Source organism: Vigna angularis, chromosome 1 (genome assembly GCF_016808095.1).
Source record: "Vigna angularis cultivar LongXiaoDou No.4 chromosome 1, ASM1680809v1, whole genome shotgun sequence".
In the NCBI taxonomy this organism is placed as follows: Eukaryota; Viridiplantae; Streptophyta; class Magnoliopsida; order Fabales; family Fabaceae; genus Vigna; species Vigna angularis.
This window is the reverse complement of record NC_068970.1, coordinates 35,767,023-35,781,919: the sequence shown is the minus strand read 5'-3', so window position 1 is coordinate 35,781,919 and position 14,897 is coordinate 35,767,023. Positions and strand designations below refer to the sequence as shown.

Genomic DNA, 14,897 nt, shown 5'->3' with positions numbered 1-14,897 from the left:
CTAGATTAAAATACAGAAAATGAAATATTTATGTTAAATTTAAATTATTATTCGTTTATCTTTCTAGTTTCGGTTAAGTGTTTATTAAAATCTTTATTACTGTATAAAAAATAAATTTCATTTTAATTTTGAGAAAAGAAGTAAAGAGACATTAGAAATATTTTTAAACTTAAGTGTGTTTTCTTTTTATAAACTTTAAAAAATAATTTTTAACCATCAATTTTATTTCTTTAATGTTTGCAAAATTAATAAATGTTTTGTTAATATGAAATTTTTAATTTACGTATAATTATCTAAGATTTTATATAATTATTTCACTTTTATTAAATTTTTATTTGATATTCTAATTTAAAATTTATATTATTATAATTTTTTCTATAACTTTTTCTAGATATTTGACATTTAGAATGCAACCTTTTAATATTAAATATTTAATAATATTATATCTTTTTTGTTATAATTTTTAACTTTTATAAAATTTAATTAATTAATATTGATACGTTAAGAAAATAGATAGGAACATAGAAATGGGTATTCTCACTGCTCCTTGGAGATGAAAATGTATTGAATGTATTGAATGTGCAAACAAAATGGCTTGACGCATTACCTTATTAAAACCTTCATCATAACCTTCAAGATGGGCACTAGCAAGCTCAGCATTCTCCACTCCATATTTGTCTCATTTATATGCAGCTTTTCGATTTATTCTTAAAGAAGGAATGTGCTACCTTCAACTTCTTTCAAGATGCCCTTAGACCTCAAGTATAGGGCTTTTACCGGGACCTCCTATAGTATTCTTTAACCCTCTAAGTTCGAGCTAAGAAAATAATATCTTAAATATGATAATTATTTCAAGGGAGAGAAAAATGTTATTTCTATGAACTTGAAGTAAATATTGGTGTATAGAAATGGAAAAGTGATTTTAAAGACGAATTTGTTCCCTTAACCTTGGATTGAGAAGAATAAAAAAGTGATTTCAAAGGCTCCCTATTCTCCTTGGCTCTTGGCTCTCAACTATGAAGGATGGAAAAGTGATTCAGAAACTGAATCCTTATTCTCTTTATCCTCAATTAGAATTAAAAACTAGTTCTAAAGATCAATCCTTGTTCTCCTTATACCTAGGTTAGAATACTTGTTCCGATAGATTCAACAATCTCACATAACTTGAGAATTAAAATAAAGGATAATTTAAATACTCCTTTTACTCTTAACCAGAAGACTTTTAGAAAGAAAAAATAATGACAGTTCCAAAGTCTAGGACAAACAATTCATCATATATGATAATTAATCATATCAATATTATCTCAGAATTTAGGATCAAAACATTTGCATTATCTATAGAAATGAAAAAAGTGATTACAAAATCAAACTCTTAACTTTCTACTTGAGAAAATGATAGAGTGGTTTCAATGATAACTTTTATTCTCCTTTTACCTAATCAAATACCACCCTTTAATCACACTGCTCAAAACAATAGTCCCTTACGTTTAAAGAACTCATCCATCAAAGTTCCACCTTCCAATAATATTGATAGGTACCAGGTTTTATTACTTCCTCAAAGAACTCGAAAACAGGTTCTTAGATGATCTTGCAATGAAACCCAACAGCTTGGTCTGCACCAGAACATAGAACATACACAACACCAGATCTTTCGAGAGGACCTATCTCTCCCTTCCCTTTTCTAACAAAACTCCAAAAGACTAAAACAATAATCCCTTACGTTTAAAGAACTCATCCATAAAAGTTCCACCGTCCAGTAATATTGATAGGTACCCAAATTTTATTACTTCCACAAAGAACTCCAAGACAGGTTCTTGGATGATCTTACAATGACCAAACAACTTGGTCTGCACCAGAATGTAGAACACACAACACCAGATTTTCGAGAGGACCTGTCCCTCCCTTCCCTTTTCTATCAAAACTCCAAAAAACTAATGAAAACAACCCTCTACAGACTATATATAATGGTCTGTTTACAACAGCCCCACTCAGACTCCTATAACTGTCTGTCTCCCTTATTCTTCTTACTTAAACTTCCCCCATGAACCTATCAAATATATAGGTAACATTTAAAGAACTCATCCCTCAAAGTTCCACCTTCCAATAATATATACATACATACATATATATATATACATACATACATATATATATATATATACATACATACATATACATATATATACATACATATATACATATATATACATACATATATACACATATATATATATATATATATACATATATATATATACATATATATATATATACATATATATATACATACATATGGTATGAATGTTTAGTATTCTTTGGCTTTTTATTACTAAGAAGCTAAATATTGGGAGGAAATATACGATGTAACTGTTCAAATACTTCTACCAATACTATCGCATTTTCTATCAAAATCGAGCAATTTTGTCACCCAATTTCTGATCAGTTTGCTATACAAAAGGTTTCGTGTAAAATACAATCACTAAAATTATTGATCAACCAAAAACAAATTAGCACCCTGCCTCATTAATTAATACCAAAATAATTGGTATTGCATGATTGCTCCTACCAGCCAATTTTATAATTAATCAAATGTGTAAGGGTTTATACTTCCATAAATATCATTTTACGCACTTTAAATTCTCTAATGATTTCAACTTTTTCAACCGTAATATCATCCTCCGGCTAAATTCCACTAGCAAGAAGAAAAATAGAATAAAAACTCAAAATTAGGAATCACTAAAACAATTCTTAGCTAACAAAATGCAATGCTTTAGCATATTTCCAAGTTCAGAGGGTGATGGCGGTGAAATACAACTCTATCTGTTCCATTCATAATCACCTCCATATCTTGGGTTGGCATTATTCACTCCACTAGTGTCCTCTGGCTTTATCGAGTTTGCAAAGGTATGCCAACCAAGAAGGTATGGCATGATAAACTACAAAGAAAAAAATTAAAGTTTCAAAAGTACAGTCAATATAAACAAAATAGTAATTAGGTTGTATGCATAAAGGAAAGATTACATTTGCGAAGGCAGGAAATGTTCTCCATGCGAGAAAACAAAAATCTGTATTGACTTCATGACATCTTATACAGAAAGATATGTACTTCATTATACCTAACACTGAAAGATATGTTCCTAGTAGTGGCTAGGTAATAGAATTTTCATGACTAATGTTAGCCAACTATTACGGCAAACTTTACAATAGGCAGATTTTCATTGTTACTACTCAAATGATCAATCATTTCTGCTACAAAATATTTTAATAGAACTACAAGAGAATCATGGCAATGCAGATTTTGAAAATTGACATTATAAGGAAATGAGAGCGAGAGAGAGAGAGAGAGAGAGAGAGTTGTACATTGAAAGTTGAGCTCAAAACTGCTAACTCTGCTTTTGTAATAGGGATATAGATGTTTTCATCCACGTTTACAAGCTTGTTTTGAACACCTTCAGAAATGCCCAATAAAGTCAGAGTTGAAGCAAATACAGGCATTTAACTATCTTCATTTATATAGCAGGCATTTATAAAAAGTGGGTCAGGTAAATTATATTTGAAAATGACGACGTTAAGATTGATCAATTTTGGAATAATGCACCACAGTGGGAGCTTGATGTAGTTCTCACAATATGTCATGGACTCAATGAACCCAAAAACATTCCATAGTGTCCCAGCGACATAAATATGGCAAGGAAATAAAATAAGATAAAAATATAATAATATGAAGAAAGAGTATTTACTTAGGTTAAAGAAGTGCCCAGAACCATCTGGAAGAGGCTCCAACTTCAAAATTTTTCTCACTTTACCTTCATCACTGCATATTAAGATAATTTTAAATGTGAATAAGCATAGCAGCCAAAACTTATGACATAAAAATATGAGCCCCTTCCCCATAATCCACCCACATAGCAAAAGGTAAAATGGAAAAATATATTCAACAACATGCAATAACGTAAACAGTAAAGTATGAATCAGTCCACATGGTCATATAGATCAATTAATTCTATTCAAAGAGACTGAAATCCACTAAAGAAAATGTGATTCTTATTCAAAAGATAATCAAAGCATCAAGAAATTATCATTGATCAAGGATAATGTCAGTCCCATTACAAATTTACAAATTCCAATAATTAGAAGGGTATGGTGTACAAACTACCTTTTGCCCTTAAAAGGATCATGAAAAAATTCACAGGACTCCCTTGTACCAAGGCTTATTACACTTCCCATTTCACCCACTGATAAGGAAAACACCTGCATTCAAGTAAAAACAGTAGTACAGAAATTTACAATTCTAAACCACAAGAGAATATCAACAGACCGAATCCAAAAAAATTATACCAAAACTTCCAAACATATCAAAATAGCAAAGTCGGTTTTTGTCTAAAAATACTGTGAACTCTAAGTGCAATGCACTCTGCAGTTCATATCCTATCTAAACTGCAAAATATAATACTCTAACTCTAATCAAATGGCATATATGGTTTTATTGGGCAATGTCTTAATTGTGCTATATTATTTACGGACTGATAAAATACTCTAAGAGAACTTAACAACTTCGTGCATGTTTAGATTAGAGTTTGCAAACCTACGTTTGAGTGAACTCTTTTTTTGCAAACTTAAGTTTGAATGAAGTTCATTTTACCCGTAAGTGTGAATGAACTCCATTTTTCAAAAGTTGCCCTCTTTTTTCTTCCATTTTAAACTAAGATTCCAAACAAAATTGAGACCTCCCAACCGAAAACCAAGAAAGCCTTCTTGGTTTTGAAATATAACATCAGCGTAGATATCACCAGAAAATCATAACAACTCACCTGCTTCCTATTCCAATCATATTGGCGCGTACCAACCGCAGGTGCAAACTGAAGCAGCACATAACCTTCCTTGGATATTTTATATGCCCCTGACTACAAAAAATCCCCCATAGTTAAATGCTGAATTCACAAGTCCATAATGGCACATCCAACCAAAGCCAGGATCAAAACGAAAATAGACATACATCGAGCGGCACGAATTCCGGTGGCCTAGGAGTCAAAGTAAGCGCAGCCTTCCCTTTGTAAATGGAGTAACCAACATAAACCCTAGGCGGCAAAGCTCCAACTGAGCACACATTAAACCAGAAAACAAATAAGTGCATTTTACAATAACAGAACACAACACAAAATCTTTGCGTATTTCGTAACAACCCCACAATTCTATTGGGGATGTCCACAAAAGACATAGCACAAAAACACGTTTTATTCATCTCCCAAGTACTAAAAATAAGATTTTTAAATAGGAAAAATCAAGCCTCAATTAGGTTTCTGAGAAACCCAAATGTTTTTCTAGTTATTATTAATATCAGTTTTGTAGGAGCAATTAAGAAAGGAAAAAGAAAAATGGGGTTGTGGAAAAAGAGGTTGTACCTGAAGCAGTGGGTCTTGTGGGTCGTTGTGAGGAGGCTAAGGTGTTCTGGTCGAAGAGGTCAGAGTGGCGACATCTGAGGGAAAAGGGTTTAGGAGGGTTAAAAGGAAGAGAATTTGAGGAGAAAGAGTGGTTTGCTAATAGCTTAAGAGAAGAAGACGATAATGAAGACAAAGATGACAAGATTGATGGTTGAGAGTGCAGTTGAAACTGCAAGTTGGACATCTTCCTTCGTCTCCCTCTCACTCTCACTCTCACTCTATCTTTTCTGTTTCTGCCGCTTCTCTTGGCACCCTGTGCCTTCCCCGGTCTTTGTTAGTTTGCCTGTAGATTATTCTCCTCTTTTTTTTTTGGGAAAAATGTCTTCGTGTCTAGATTGATTGGGTTTGTTTTTCAATGTAATTTAGTTTTAAACGCACGCGTAAACGCGGAGGTTTATTTATATCTTTATTAAAAAAAATTAAAATTAAAGAAAATAATAAATATTTTTAAATTTATAATTAAATTTTGAGTAAAATTAATTTTATAAGTTTAGAAAGTTAATAAATTATAAAAATATAAATAAATAATTTATAAAAAAATAAAATACGTACAAAAATAGAGTAAATTCACCAAAAGTATAAAGGTTACATAAAAATATATAGTTGATTTGTTACATATCAATGTATGAACATATTATGTATGGTCAAATTTATCTAATTAATGCATTGACAAACTCGTTTAATATATGTTGTTAAACTCGTTTAATCAGTATATGAACACACTCATCTAATGTATATTGTTATGCTCGTCTAATTAGTATATAGACAAACTTGTATAATGTATATTGTAAGACGCATTTAATCATAAATTGGATAGAATCGTTTAATGTGTATTAATATATTCATTTAATATTTGCATGAACAGACTCGTGTATATTGTTAGACTAGTCTAATTAGTGTATGAACAAACTCGTCTAATGTATGTTGTAAGACTCATTTGATCATATCAATGTATGAATAGACTCGTCTAATGTGTATTTCAAGATTTATCTAATGAGTGAATGAACATATTTTTCTAATGTGTATTAATAGACTTGTCTAATTTATGTGTGGAAAGACTTGTTTAATGTATATTGTTAGAATTCTCTAATCAATATTTGAACGACTCGTCTAATGTGTATTATTAGACTCGTTTAATCAATACATTGACAAACTTGTCTAATATTTTTTTGCTTTGCGCATCTAATCAATGTATTTCTAAACTTGCCTAATAATTTTCTATACTCGTCTAATCAACGCATGAAATGAGTTGTCTAATATTTTTTGTTATAGTCGCCTAATTATTGTATAGACAATCTCATGCAAATTTTTTTCTATATTATTCTAATCAGTGTATGGAAAGAATCTCTAATGTGTATGATTAGACTCATCTAATCAATACATCGACAAACTCGCCTAATATATATTGCTAGACTTATTTAATTAGTATACAAATACATTCATATAATATGTATTGTTATACTCGTGTAATCAATATATATTTAGACTCATGTAATGTCTATTGTAAGACTCGTTTAATTAGTGAGTGGACAAACTCATCTAATGTGTATTAATAAACTCACTTAATTTATGTATAGACAAACTTATTTAATATATATTGCTAAACTTGTCTTATGAGTGTATAGACATATTCATCTAGTGTTTATTAATAAATTCATCTAATTAGTATATAGACATAGTCTTCTAATCAATATATCAATTAGATTTAAAGAAACCCATCATCATCCACTTGTAGTTCCAAGTTCACCACCACAAAGTTATTCAAGATAAAAGAACTTAAATAATGACCTTTAAACATAAACGACTTTGAACTAGTTAATTATATTTTCTTCATCTTAAAGAAGATTATATATATATATATATATATATAAAAGAATAAATAATTTAGTTTAGAGAAAGAAATGTTCTAGTGTAGAAAAGGTTGGAGTCCAAAGTGTAAAATCAAAAAGTAGTTTAATTAATTATAATTATAGATAAATTTGTCTTTTTCTCTTTCACAAATATATTTATAGAGATTTGATTCCTAGTAGGACCATCACTAATTATATCACAACCTTATAAGTTATATATTTTCTATAAAAAGATTTTTTCTAACAATAAAATACTCAAAATTATTTGAAATTATTGATTGAAATTTTTGCATGTACATTTTTTAAACATATGGTTTTAATGATTTTTTTTAACTTTTTTAAATTTATTAATTTTAAAATGTGTTAAAGTTTCAGTGTTTATTTTCATCCTTTTTCTTGGCTTGCCAAAGAAGTGTTAAGTAAAAATATTACTTGGTGTTTCGGTGTAGATGTTGTGGAACCAAGGTACTGACCTGTTTAATGTCCTTTCCTTGTTCCGAATGTCTGGTTGCTGGAGTCGCTCGGTTTCTCCTAGTTCTGACCGCTCGGCCACCTTCTTGACAGAGGGGTGGGAGGTACCTGCAAAGACACTCTAACGCTCAAGTTAGATGTTTGTTGAAGGAGCTTTTGCTCACTAACAAATATTATCGTAATCGAGTATTGTAAACTCAGTATAGCATGAGTATAACGTACTTGGCTTTTTGCCCTGGCTCTATATTTATAGGTTTTCATAAGCCCAATGAAATATAAACGAACTTACCTTAAAATCTGGTCAGTTGCTCACAAACAGCTTTATCAATATCTGATCAGTATCTTTAATCAGATATCTTTGATTACTTTATCCTCTGCTGGACTATTATCCCAATAATAGCTTAAGCTCTGACCCAATTACTTATTGGCTCATCAAAGCATTACTCTTAGTATAAGTCACGCAATCGCTAGCCCAACTGCGGCCCAATCCAACTAACCGACCGGCCAACTCTCTTAATCGCTCGGTCTTAATATCATACTATACACTTGGTAAGAAAAAATATTACTTAGTTTGAAAAGGATAGAAGGTTACAAGGAGTTGTCGCTCAAAATTTCAAATGTTTCCTACACATAGTTCATATGCTATGAGGAACTTATCTAATACCATGAAAGTGCTTAAGTATGGAAATGCATTTAGACAAATAATTAACTATATGTTAAATCAACTTTTTATGTAATAATTTCTCAAGACAAAGAATAAGCAAAATAAGTATTGGTTCGTGAGAAGCAAACAAGAATAAACAAAGATGAAGCAAGATGAAAAACAGAAAAAACAAAGAATAGAAAACTGAATGTGGGTATTGGTATTTACTACACTAAGAAGAAACAAAGAAGAGTCATATATATATAGTCAAGACACATGACTATACATGACAGAACAGAAAAAACAGTTACATAACCACCAAAAACATAAATGAAGTCTACAATATAACATTCTCCACCTAGACTCTATGTATGCATCAAACAAAATGATCAAGCAAAATCAATCATGGTTAAGCATCTCATGAATTTATCCTTTGGAAGAGATTAGTTAGCATGTTAGTTGGATTGTCTTCAGATGCAATCTTCACAATTTGAACAGCACCAAATTCTACTATATGTCTGACAAAATGCATTTTAACATCTATGTGCTTGGTTCTAGCATGATATATTTGATTATTGGCCAAATAAATGACATTTTGACTGTCACAGTGTATTTGAACAATTTCTTGCTCAATGCCCAATTCATGTAACATTCCTTTCAACCATAGGGCCTCCTTTACCCCTTCAACCAGTGCACAATACTCTACTTTAGTGGTAGATAAAGAAACAACTGATTAGAGGTTCATGTGTTGCCCAAAGGGAGTACCAACGGGTTTGGACTAAGACATCCTAAACCTTGTTACCACCTTCTACATATAGTTTTATTGAGATCAGAACAAAGTTCCCTTCAATCGATCTTTTTTTTATATCAACACCTAATATTCGACTGGCTTCACCTAGATCCTTCATCTCGAAAATTGTGTTCAATTTTTATTTGAGATCACTGATCATGCACTTATTACAACTGGCAACTAGATTGTCATCCATATGTAAAAGTAGATACAACTTGTCTTCTTGATTCAGGATATATACACAGTTGTCAAAACTACATCTCTTGAAGTTCATTTTTAGCAAGAAATTATCAAATTTCTTGTACCACTGTCTTGGGCTTTGCTTTAAGCCATATAGGGATTTCTGTAGAAGACATACCTTGTCATCCAAAGCAAAACCTTCTGGTTGACTCATGTAGATGGTTTCTTCCAGGTCTCCATTCAAAAAAGTAGTTTTAACATCCAATTGTTCCAGATGCAAACTAAACTGGGTTACAATTGATATTAAAATTCTCACAAAGCAATTGTTTACCATAGGAGCAAAGATTTCATTCTTATCAACACCTTCGACTTAGGTGAAGCCTTTAGCCACTATCCTTGCTTTACACCTTGCCTTTTGAATCTTGGGTATCTCTTCTTTCTTTTTGAAGATCCACTTGGAACCAACTACCTTCTTGCCCTTCGGTAGTTTCACAATTCTCTATGTGTTATTATTTCGCAAGGCCTCAAGTTCTTCCTCCATAACACCTTGCCAAAGTTGTCTCTCACTGATTTCATGTGCTTCCTTGAAATTTCTAGGTTCTTCTGAACCTTCAAGTTCTCTAACAACACTTAAGGCATAATAGATTAAGTTTACCTCCCTAAACCTCTTGGTTGGTTTAGAGACCCTTTAATCTCTATCTCGAACAAGCTGATAATTACTAATGTCATGATCAGAACTCCTTAAATGTCCAGTATCAACTGATATTCCATCTGGATCATCATCTAGATTTGAGGGAAGATCTCTTTGCAATTCACCAGTCGAGTGCTCCACCTTAATAAGAGACTTATTCCTTTCGCATTCTAAATTTTCAAAAATAGGTTGCCATCCTTGTCTCATCAAAAGTAACATCCCTACTGATGATCTATTTGGAAGGTTTGGTATCTAACCTCCACAGCCTATACCCTTTGATTCCTTCCTCATATCCAAGGAAGATGTTCTTCACAGCTCAAGCTTCTAATTTGTCCCTTTTGGCATAAGCAAAAGCCAAGGAACCAAACACCCTTAGATTAGAGTAATCAGCCAGCTTTCCACTTCAAACCTCCATTAGTGTTTTATAATTGAGAGTAGTTCAGGGGCTCTTATTGGTCAAATACATTGTTGTATTAGTAGCCCCTCCCCAAAATGATTTGGATAAACCTACTCCAAGAAGCATGCACCAAACTCTTTTAAGGATGGTTTTATTCATCCTTTCTGACAGACCATTCTGTTGAGAGATACCAACACTAGTCTTGTGCCTCTTGATTCCTTGGATCTTGCAGAAACTATTGATTTCTTTTGAGACAAACTCTAGCCCATTGTCTATTCTCAAACCCTTCAACTTGAATCCCTATAGATTTTCAATTTGGGTATGTCATTCCTTGAACTTCTGAAATGTCTCAGGTTTGTTCCTAAGAATGTAAATCATAACCCTTCTTGAAAAATCATCAATGATGCTCAGAAAATATGTCCCTCCACCATGAGTTTGTGTTCTAGATGACCCCCATAAATCAGCATAAGCATATTCAAAAGGTCGGGTTGAAGTATGCTTATCTATTTCAAACTTCATCTTGTGAGATTTCCCTAAGACACAATGATCATAGAAATCCATCTTCTGAAGTTTGTCTCTCATTAACATATTTTTCTTTTCCAATTCTTTCAAGTCTTTCTCACTAATGTGACTCATCCTCAAGTGCCATAGTCTAGTTTTGTCTTCTATTGTTTGACTTGCACCTGAAGCATGAGCAATGATTGTGGATCCTTCTAGGATGTATAATCCATTACTTCTTCTGCCCTTGGCTACGATAGAATCTCTAGTGGATACCTTCATTATTCCATTCTCAACCTTCATGGAATAACCCATAAGATTGAATGAGCTTATAGAAATCAAATTCCTCTTTGGTTTAGGAACATACCTCACACCCTGCAACACCATTTCATGTCTGTCAAACATTTTGAGCCTTATAGATCTCATACCCTACACTTTACAGGCCTTATTATTGCCAAGAAGTACAGTGCCATAATCCTTCTGTTCAAGATTCTCAAAATAATTCTTCACCGGACACATATGATATGTGCAACTTAAGTCCATGACCCAATTTCTCTAAGAATCTTCTGATGAAGCCATAACAACAACACTAGTTGATTCATATCCCTCGGAGGCCTCAACAACATCAGAGTTTTCTTGCATATGAGAACCTTTATCCTTCTTTGGGCAATACTTCTTGATATGACTAATCTTTTGGCACTTGAAACACCAAACTTGTTTCTTATCTTCTGGTTTTGTCTTCTTCTAGTTATCCTCATGTTTCCTCCCTTTTCCTTTCATGGTTATTAGACTCGATGAAACCTCCTCTGTTGCTTTCGAATCTTGGAGCTTCTAGAACTCCTTGGTTCGAATCGATGTCACAACTTCTTCAAAGGTAATCAACTGATCCTTTCCATAGAGTAAAACGTCTTTAAAATTCTCAAAGGTTTTGGGAAGACATTCAGAAGAATGGCAACCTTATCTTCATCTTCTAATGTTACACAAATATTCTCAAGATCATCGATGGTCTTGTTGAATTTCGAAAGTTCTTCTTCAATCGTTCTTGATTCTGCCATCTTGAATAAATAGATTTGTTGTTTGAGACACAACCTATCAGCCAAAGATCTCATCATATACAAAGATTCCAATTTCGCCCACATCCCAACAATGATTTTCTCCTTTGCAACCTCCCTTAGTGCCTTATCTCCAAGACACAAAATGATTGCACTCCTGACCTTATCGATAATTATTTTCTTCTCAGCTTGCGTCAAGGTTGAAGCCATGTTCGACTCTCCTTTCAATGCTTCATCACAACTTTGTTGAATCAAGATTAATCTATTGGATAAAAGTTGACAGAAATAGTAATAAAATTTCCTTAGGTGTGTAGATTCACTATCCTTAAAAACTTATTCGTGGTGTATTGTGCAAGTCCCCCAGATACAATAGGAACTTCCCATAATATTTCTGAGGATCTTAGAACTAGCAAAGATATCTAAAAAGAGTATAAAATAAACCCATAATATTTTTAGAAGAGGAAAAGAGCTAAAGAATGAAACTAAGAAGATAGGAGAATGAGAAAAACTGATTTTGGTGTCTTGGAATGGAGGAAGAACTCTCTATTTATAGAGCTAGGAAAGAATAAATAAATAAAAGAAATCAAAACCAATCAATGATTTTAACGTTGCAAAATTAATTGACATTGAAAAGTTTGAACGTTGGCAATTAAAAAATATTAATGTTGCCAAATACTAACGTTGCACTACAACGTTCTTTTGCAATCAATGTTTTACAACAATCCCCCACTTATTGCAAAATAAATTTTAAAGAAAAGTCTTTGACTCAAATAGTTCAAACATTAAAAAAGAGATAAGAAAATTGTATTTTGGGTCTCAAAGGATGTAATGCATCAGAGCTGGTATAGCAAGCTATATGAACCAGTCTTAGATTTAGAAACTTAACACACAGTGTAGTTGGTATAGCAAGCTATATGAACCAAAGACACTTGACGTGTGTTAGAGGTTTATCAATTACAATACACCCCCACAATCCTTGTTGTTATAACTATGTTGCGCTTACTAGGCCATGCGCGTGCCCAGTATTCATGAGTGCTTTAAAGATCATGCCAAGATCTCATGTAAGCGGCCTCACTCGACACTCATATAGGTGATTTTATCAAGTGTATGCTGAAAATCATACACCACCCATAAGGGATATGAAAATCATTAAAACCTTTGTTTAAGCAAAAATTCTTTCACCACATAGCACTTTCACACAGTTTAGCCTCTCAATAATGCAGTCTTTAGCATTTTCACACACACACACACACCATAGGATGAGACATAATTGATTAAAATCAATTTAGTGTTATTAGAACTAACAAGTGACTTGTTTTTACCCATATGAACCTTATTCATGGGATCTCCAATCACAAAGGTTGGGTTACCATCACTTGTTTGTTTGCAAGTGCCTTAAGTCTCATTCTCCTCGATGTTTCTAATATCATTTGTCTTCCCAAGGGTTTTGTCAGAGGATCTGCTAGATTCCATTCTGACTTCACATAATCAATGGAAATAGTTCCACTTTTTAGTAGCTACTTCACCAAATTGTGTCTCAATTGTATATGTCTATTCTTTCCATTGTAATTCTTGTTTTTAGCTATAGCTATTGCCGATTGGCAATCATAGTGTATTGACACCGATGGGGTTGGTTTCATTCCTAGTGGAATGTTTGCTAACAAGTTTTTCAACCACTCAGCCTCACTACAAGCCATCTCAAGAGCGACAAACTCAAATTCCATTGTTGATCTTGCAATAATTGTTTGTTTGGCTAATCTCCATGTAATCGCACCACCCCCAAGTGTGAATACATAACCACTAGTGGATTTTGTCTCATATGAATCAGAGATCCAATTAGCATCATTATACCCTTCTAGTACAACGTGAAATCCACTATATTCAATGGCATAATCCATTGGACCTCTTAAGTATCTCATAAGCTTGGAAAGTTCATCCCAATGTTCTTGATTTGGACATTGAATGTACCTACTCAGTCTACCTACTGCATAAGCAATATCAGGTCTAGAAAAGCTCATCAAGTGTAGTAAGCTCCCAATTATCTAGGCATACTAAGGCTGGGATAATGATTCTCCTTTATTTTTCATTAATTTAGAGTTAACATCATAAGGGGTACTCACGAGTTTAAAATCATAATATCCAAACTTCTTAAGAAGTTTCTCAATGTATTGTTCTTGGGATAGTAATATACTATCTCCCTTCCTTATGATTGTAACACTTAAAATTACATTGGCTTCACCCATGTCTTTCATTAAAAAATTTGATCGTAGAAACAATTTAGTTCTAGCGACAATCTCATTGCAAGAATCAGAAATTACCTATACCCCCACAATTTTAAAATATTTAAGATTGGTAAACGAGAAAATACCTAATTGTGCTTCTCTCATTTGTAGGTAAAGTATAGGAAAAATTATTCAAATACCTGATAATGGTCTGGTGCATCACTTACTACAGGAGATGTTGAAATTAATTTGGGGGTGCCCAAATTAAAAATCAGGAACTTAGCCTCATCTTCTTATTTCTTTTTCTTTCTCTAGAGAGAAAATCTTCTCCACCTTTCCTCAAACATTACAAAGGCATGACACATGAAAATTAGGGTTCATCATCCTAACTCCAACGAACTCTAAATTTTTGCCTCGTCTCCATTTTCTTCATCCTCATCTATGGTCCCTACAAATGCGATCAGAAGTCATCGCTATTGCGAGCATCTTGCTAGCCTCCAGAAGTTCTGTCCAGAGAAAACCTCGATTTTCGACACGTTCGGAAGTGATTTTGCGAAGATTGTTTAGGTTTCGGATACAAAGTTTTGATCCTCCAGGATTGAGTTGTTGATGTCAGCCATAAGTCCTTAAGATTGTTGGATAAAAGCTGACAAAACAGTAAT

At 32.9% G+C, this 14,897-nt stretch overlaps 1 protein-coding gene across 1 annotated transcript; it reads right to left on the bottom strand.

Moving 5' to 3' along the window:
• Window positions 1-2,523: 2,523 nt before the first annotated feature.
• LOC108333608 (single-stranded DNA-binding protein WHY1, chloroplastic) lies at window positions 2,524-5,762 on the bottom strand. Its single transcript, XM_017569082.2, has 7 exons — window positions 5,403-5,762; window positions 4,997-5,097; window positions 4,812-4,904; window positions 4,157-4,251; window positions 3,741-3,814; window positions 3,361-3,449; window positions 2,524-2,936 (listed from the first exon to the last, which is right to left on the bottom strand). Exons 1-7 carry the CDS (start codon window positions 5,623-5,625, stop codon window positions 2,817-2,819), a joined length of 795 nt encoding a protein of 264 aa, XP_017424571.1. The 5' UTR covers window positions 5,626-5,762; the 3' UTR covers window positions 2,524-2,816.
• Between the last annotated feature and the right edge of the window lie 9,135 nt (window positions 5,763-14,897).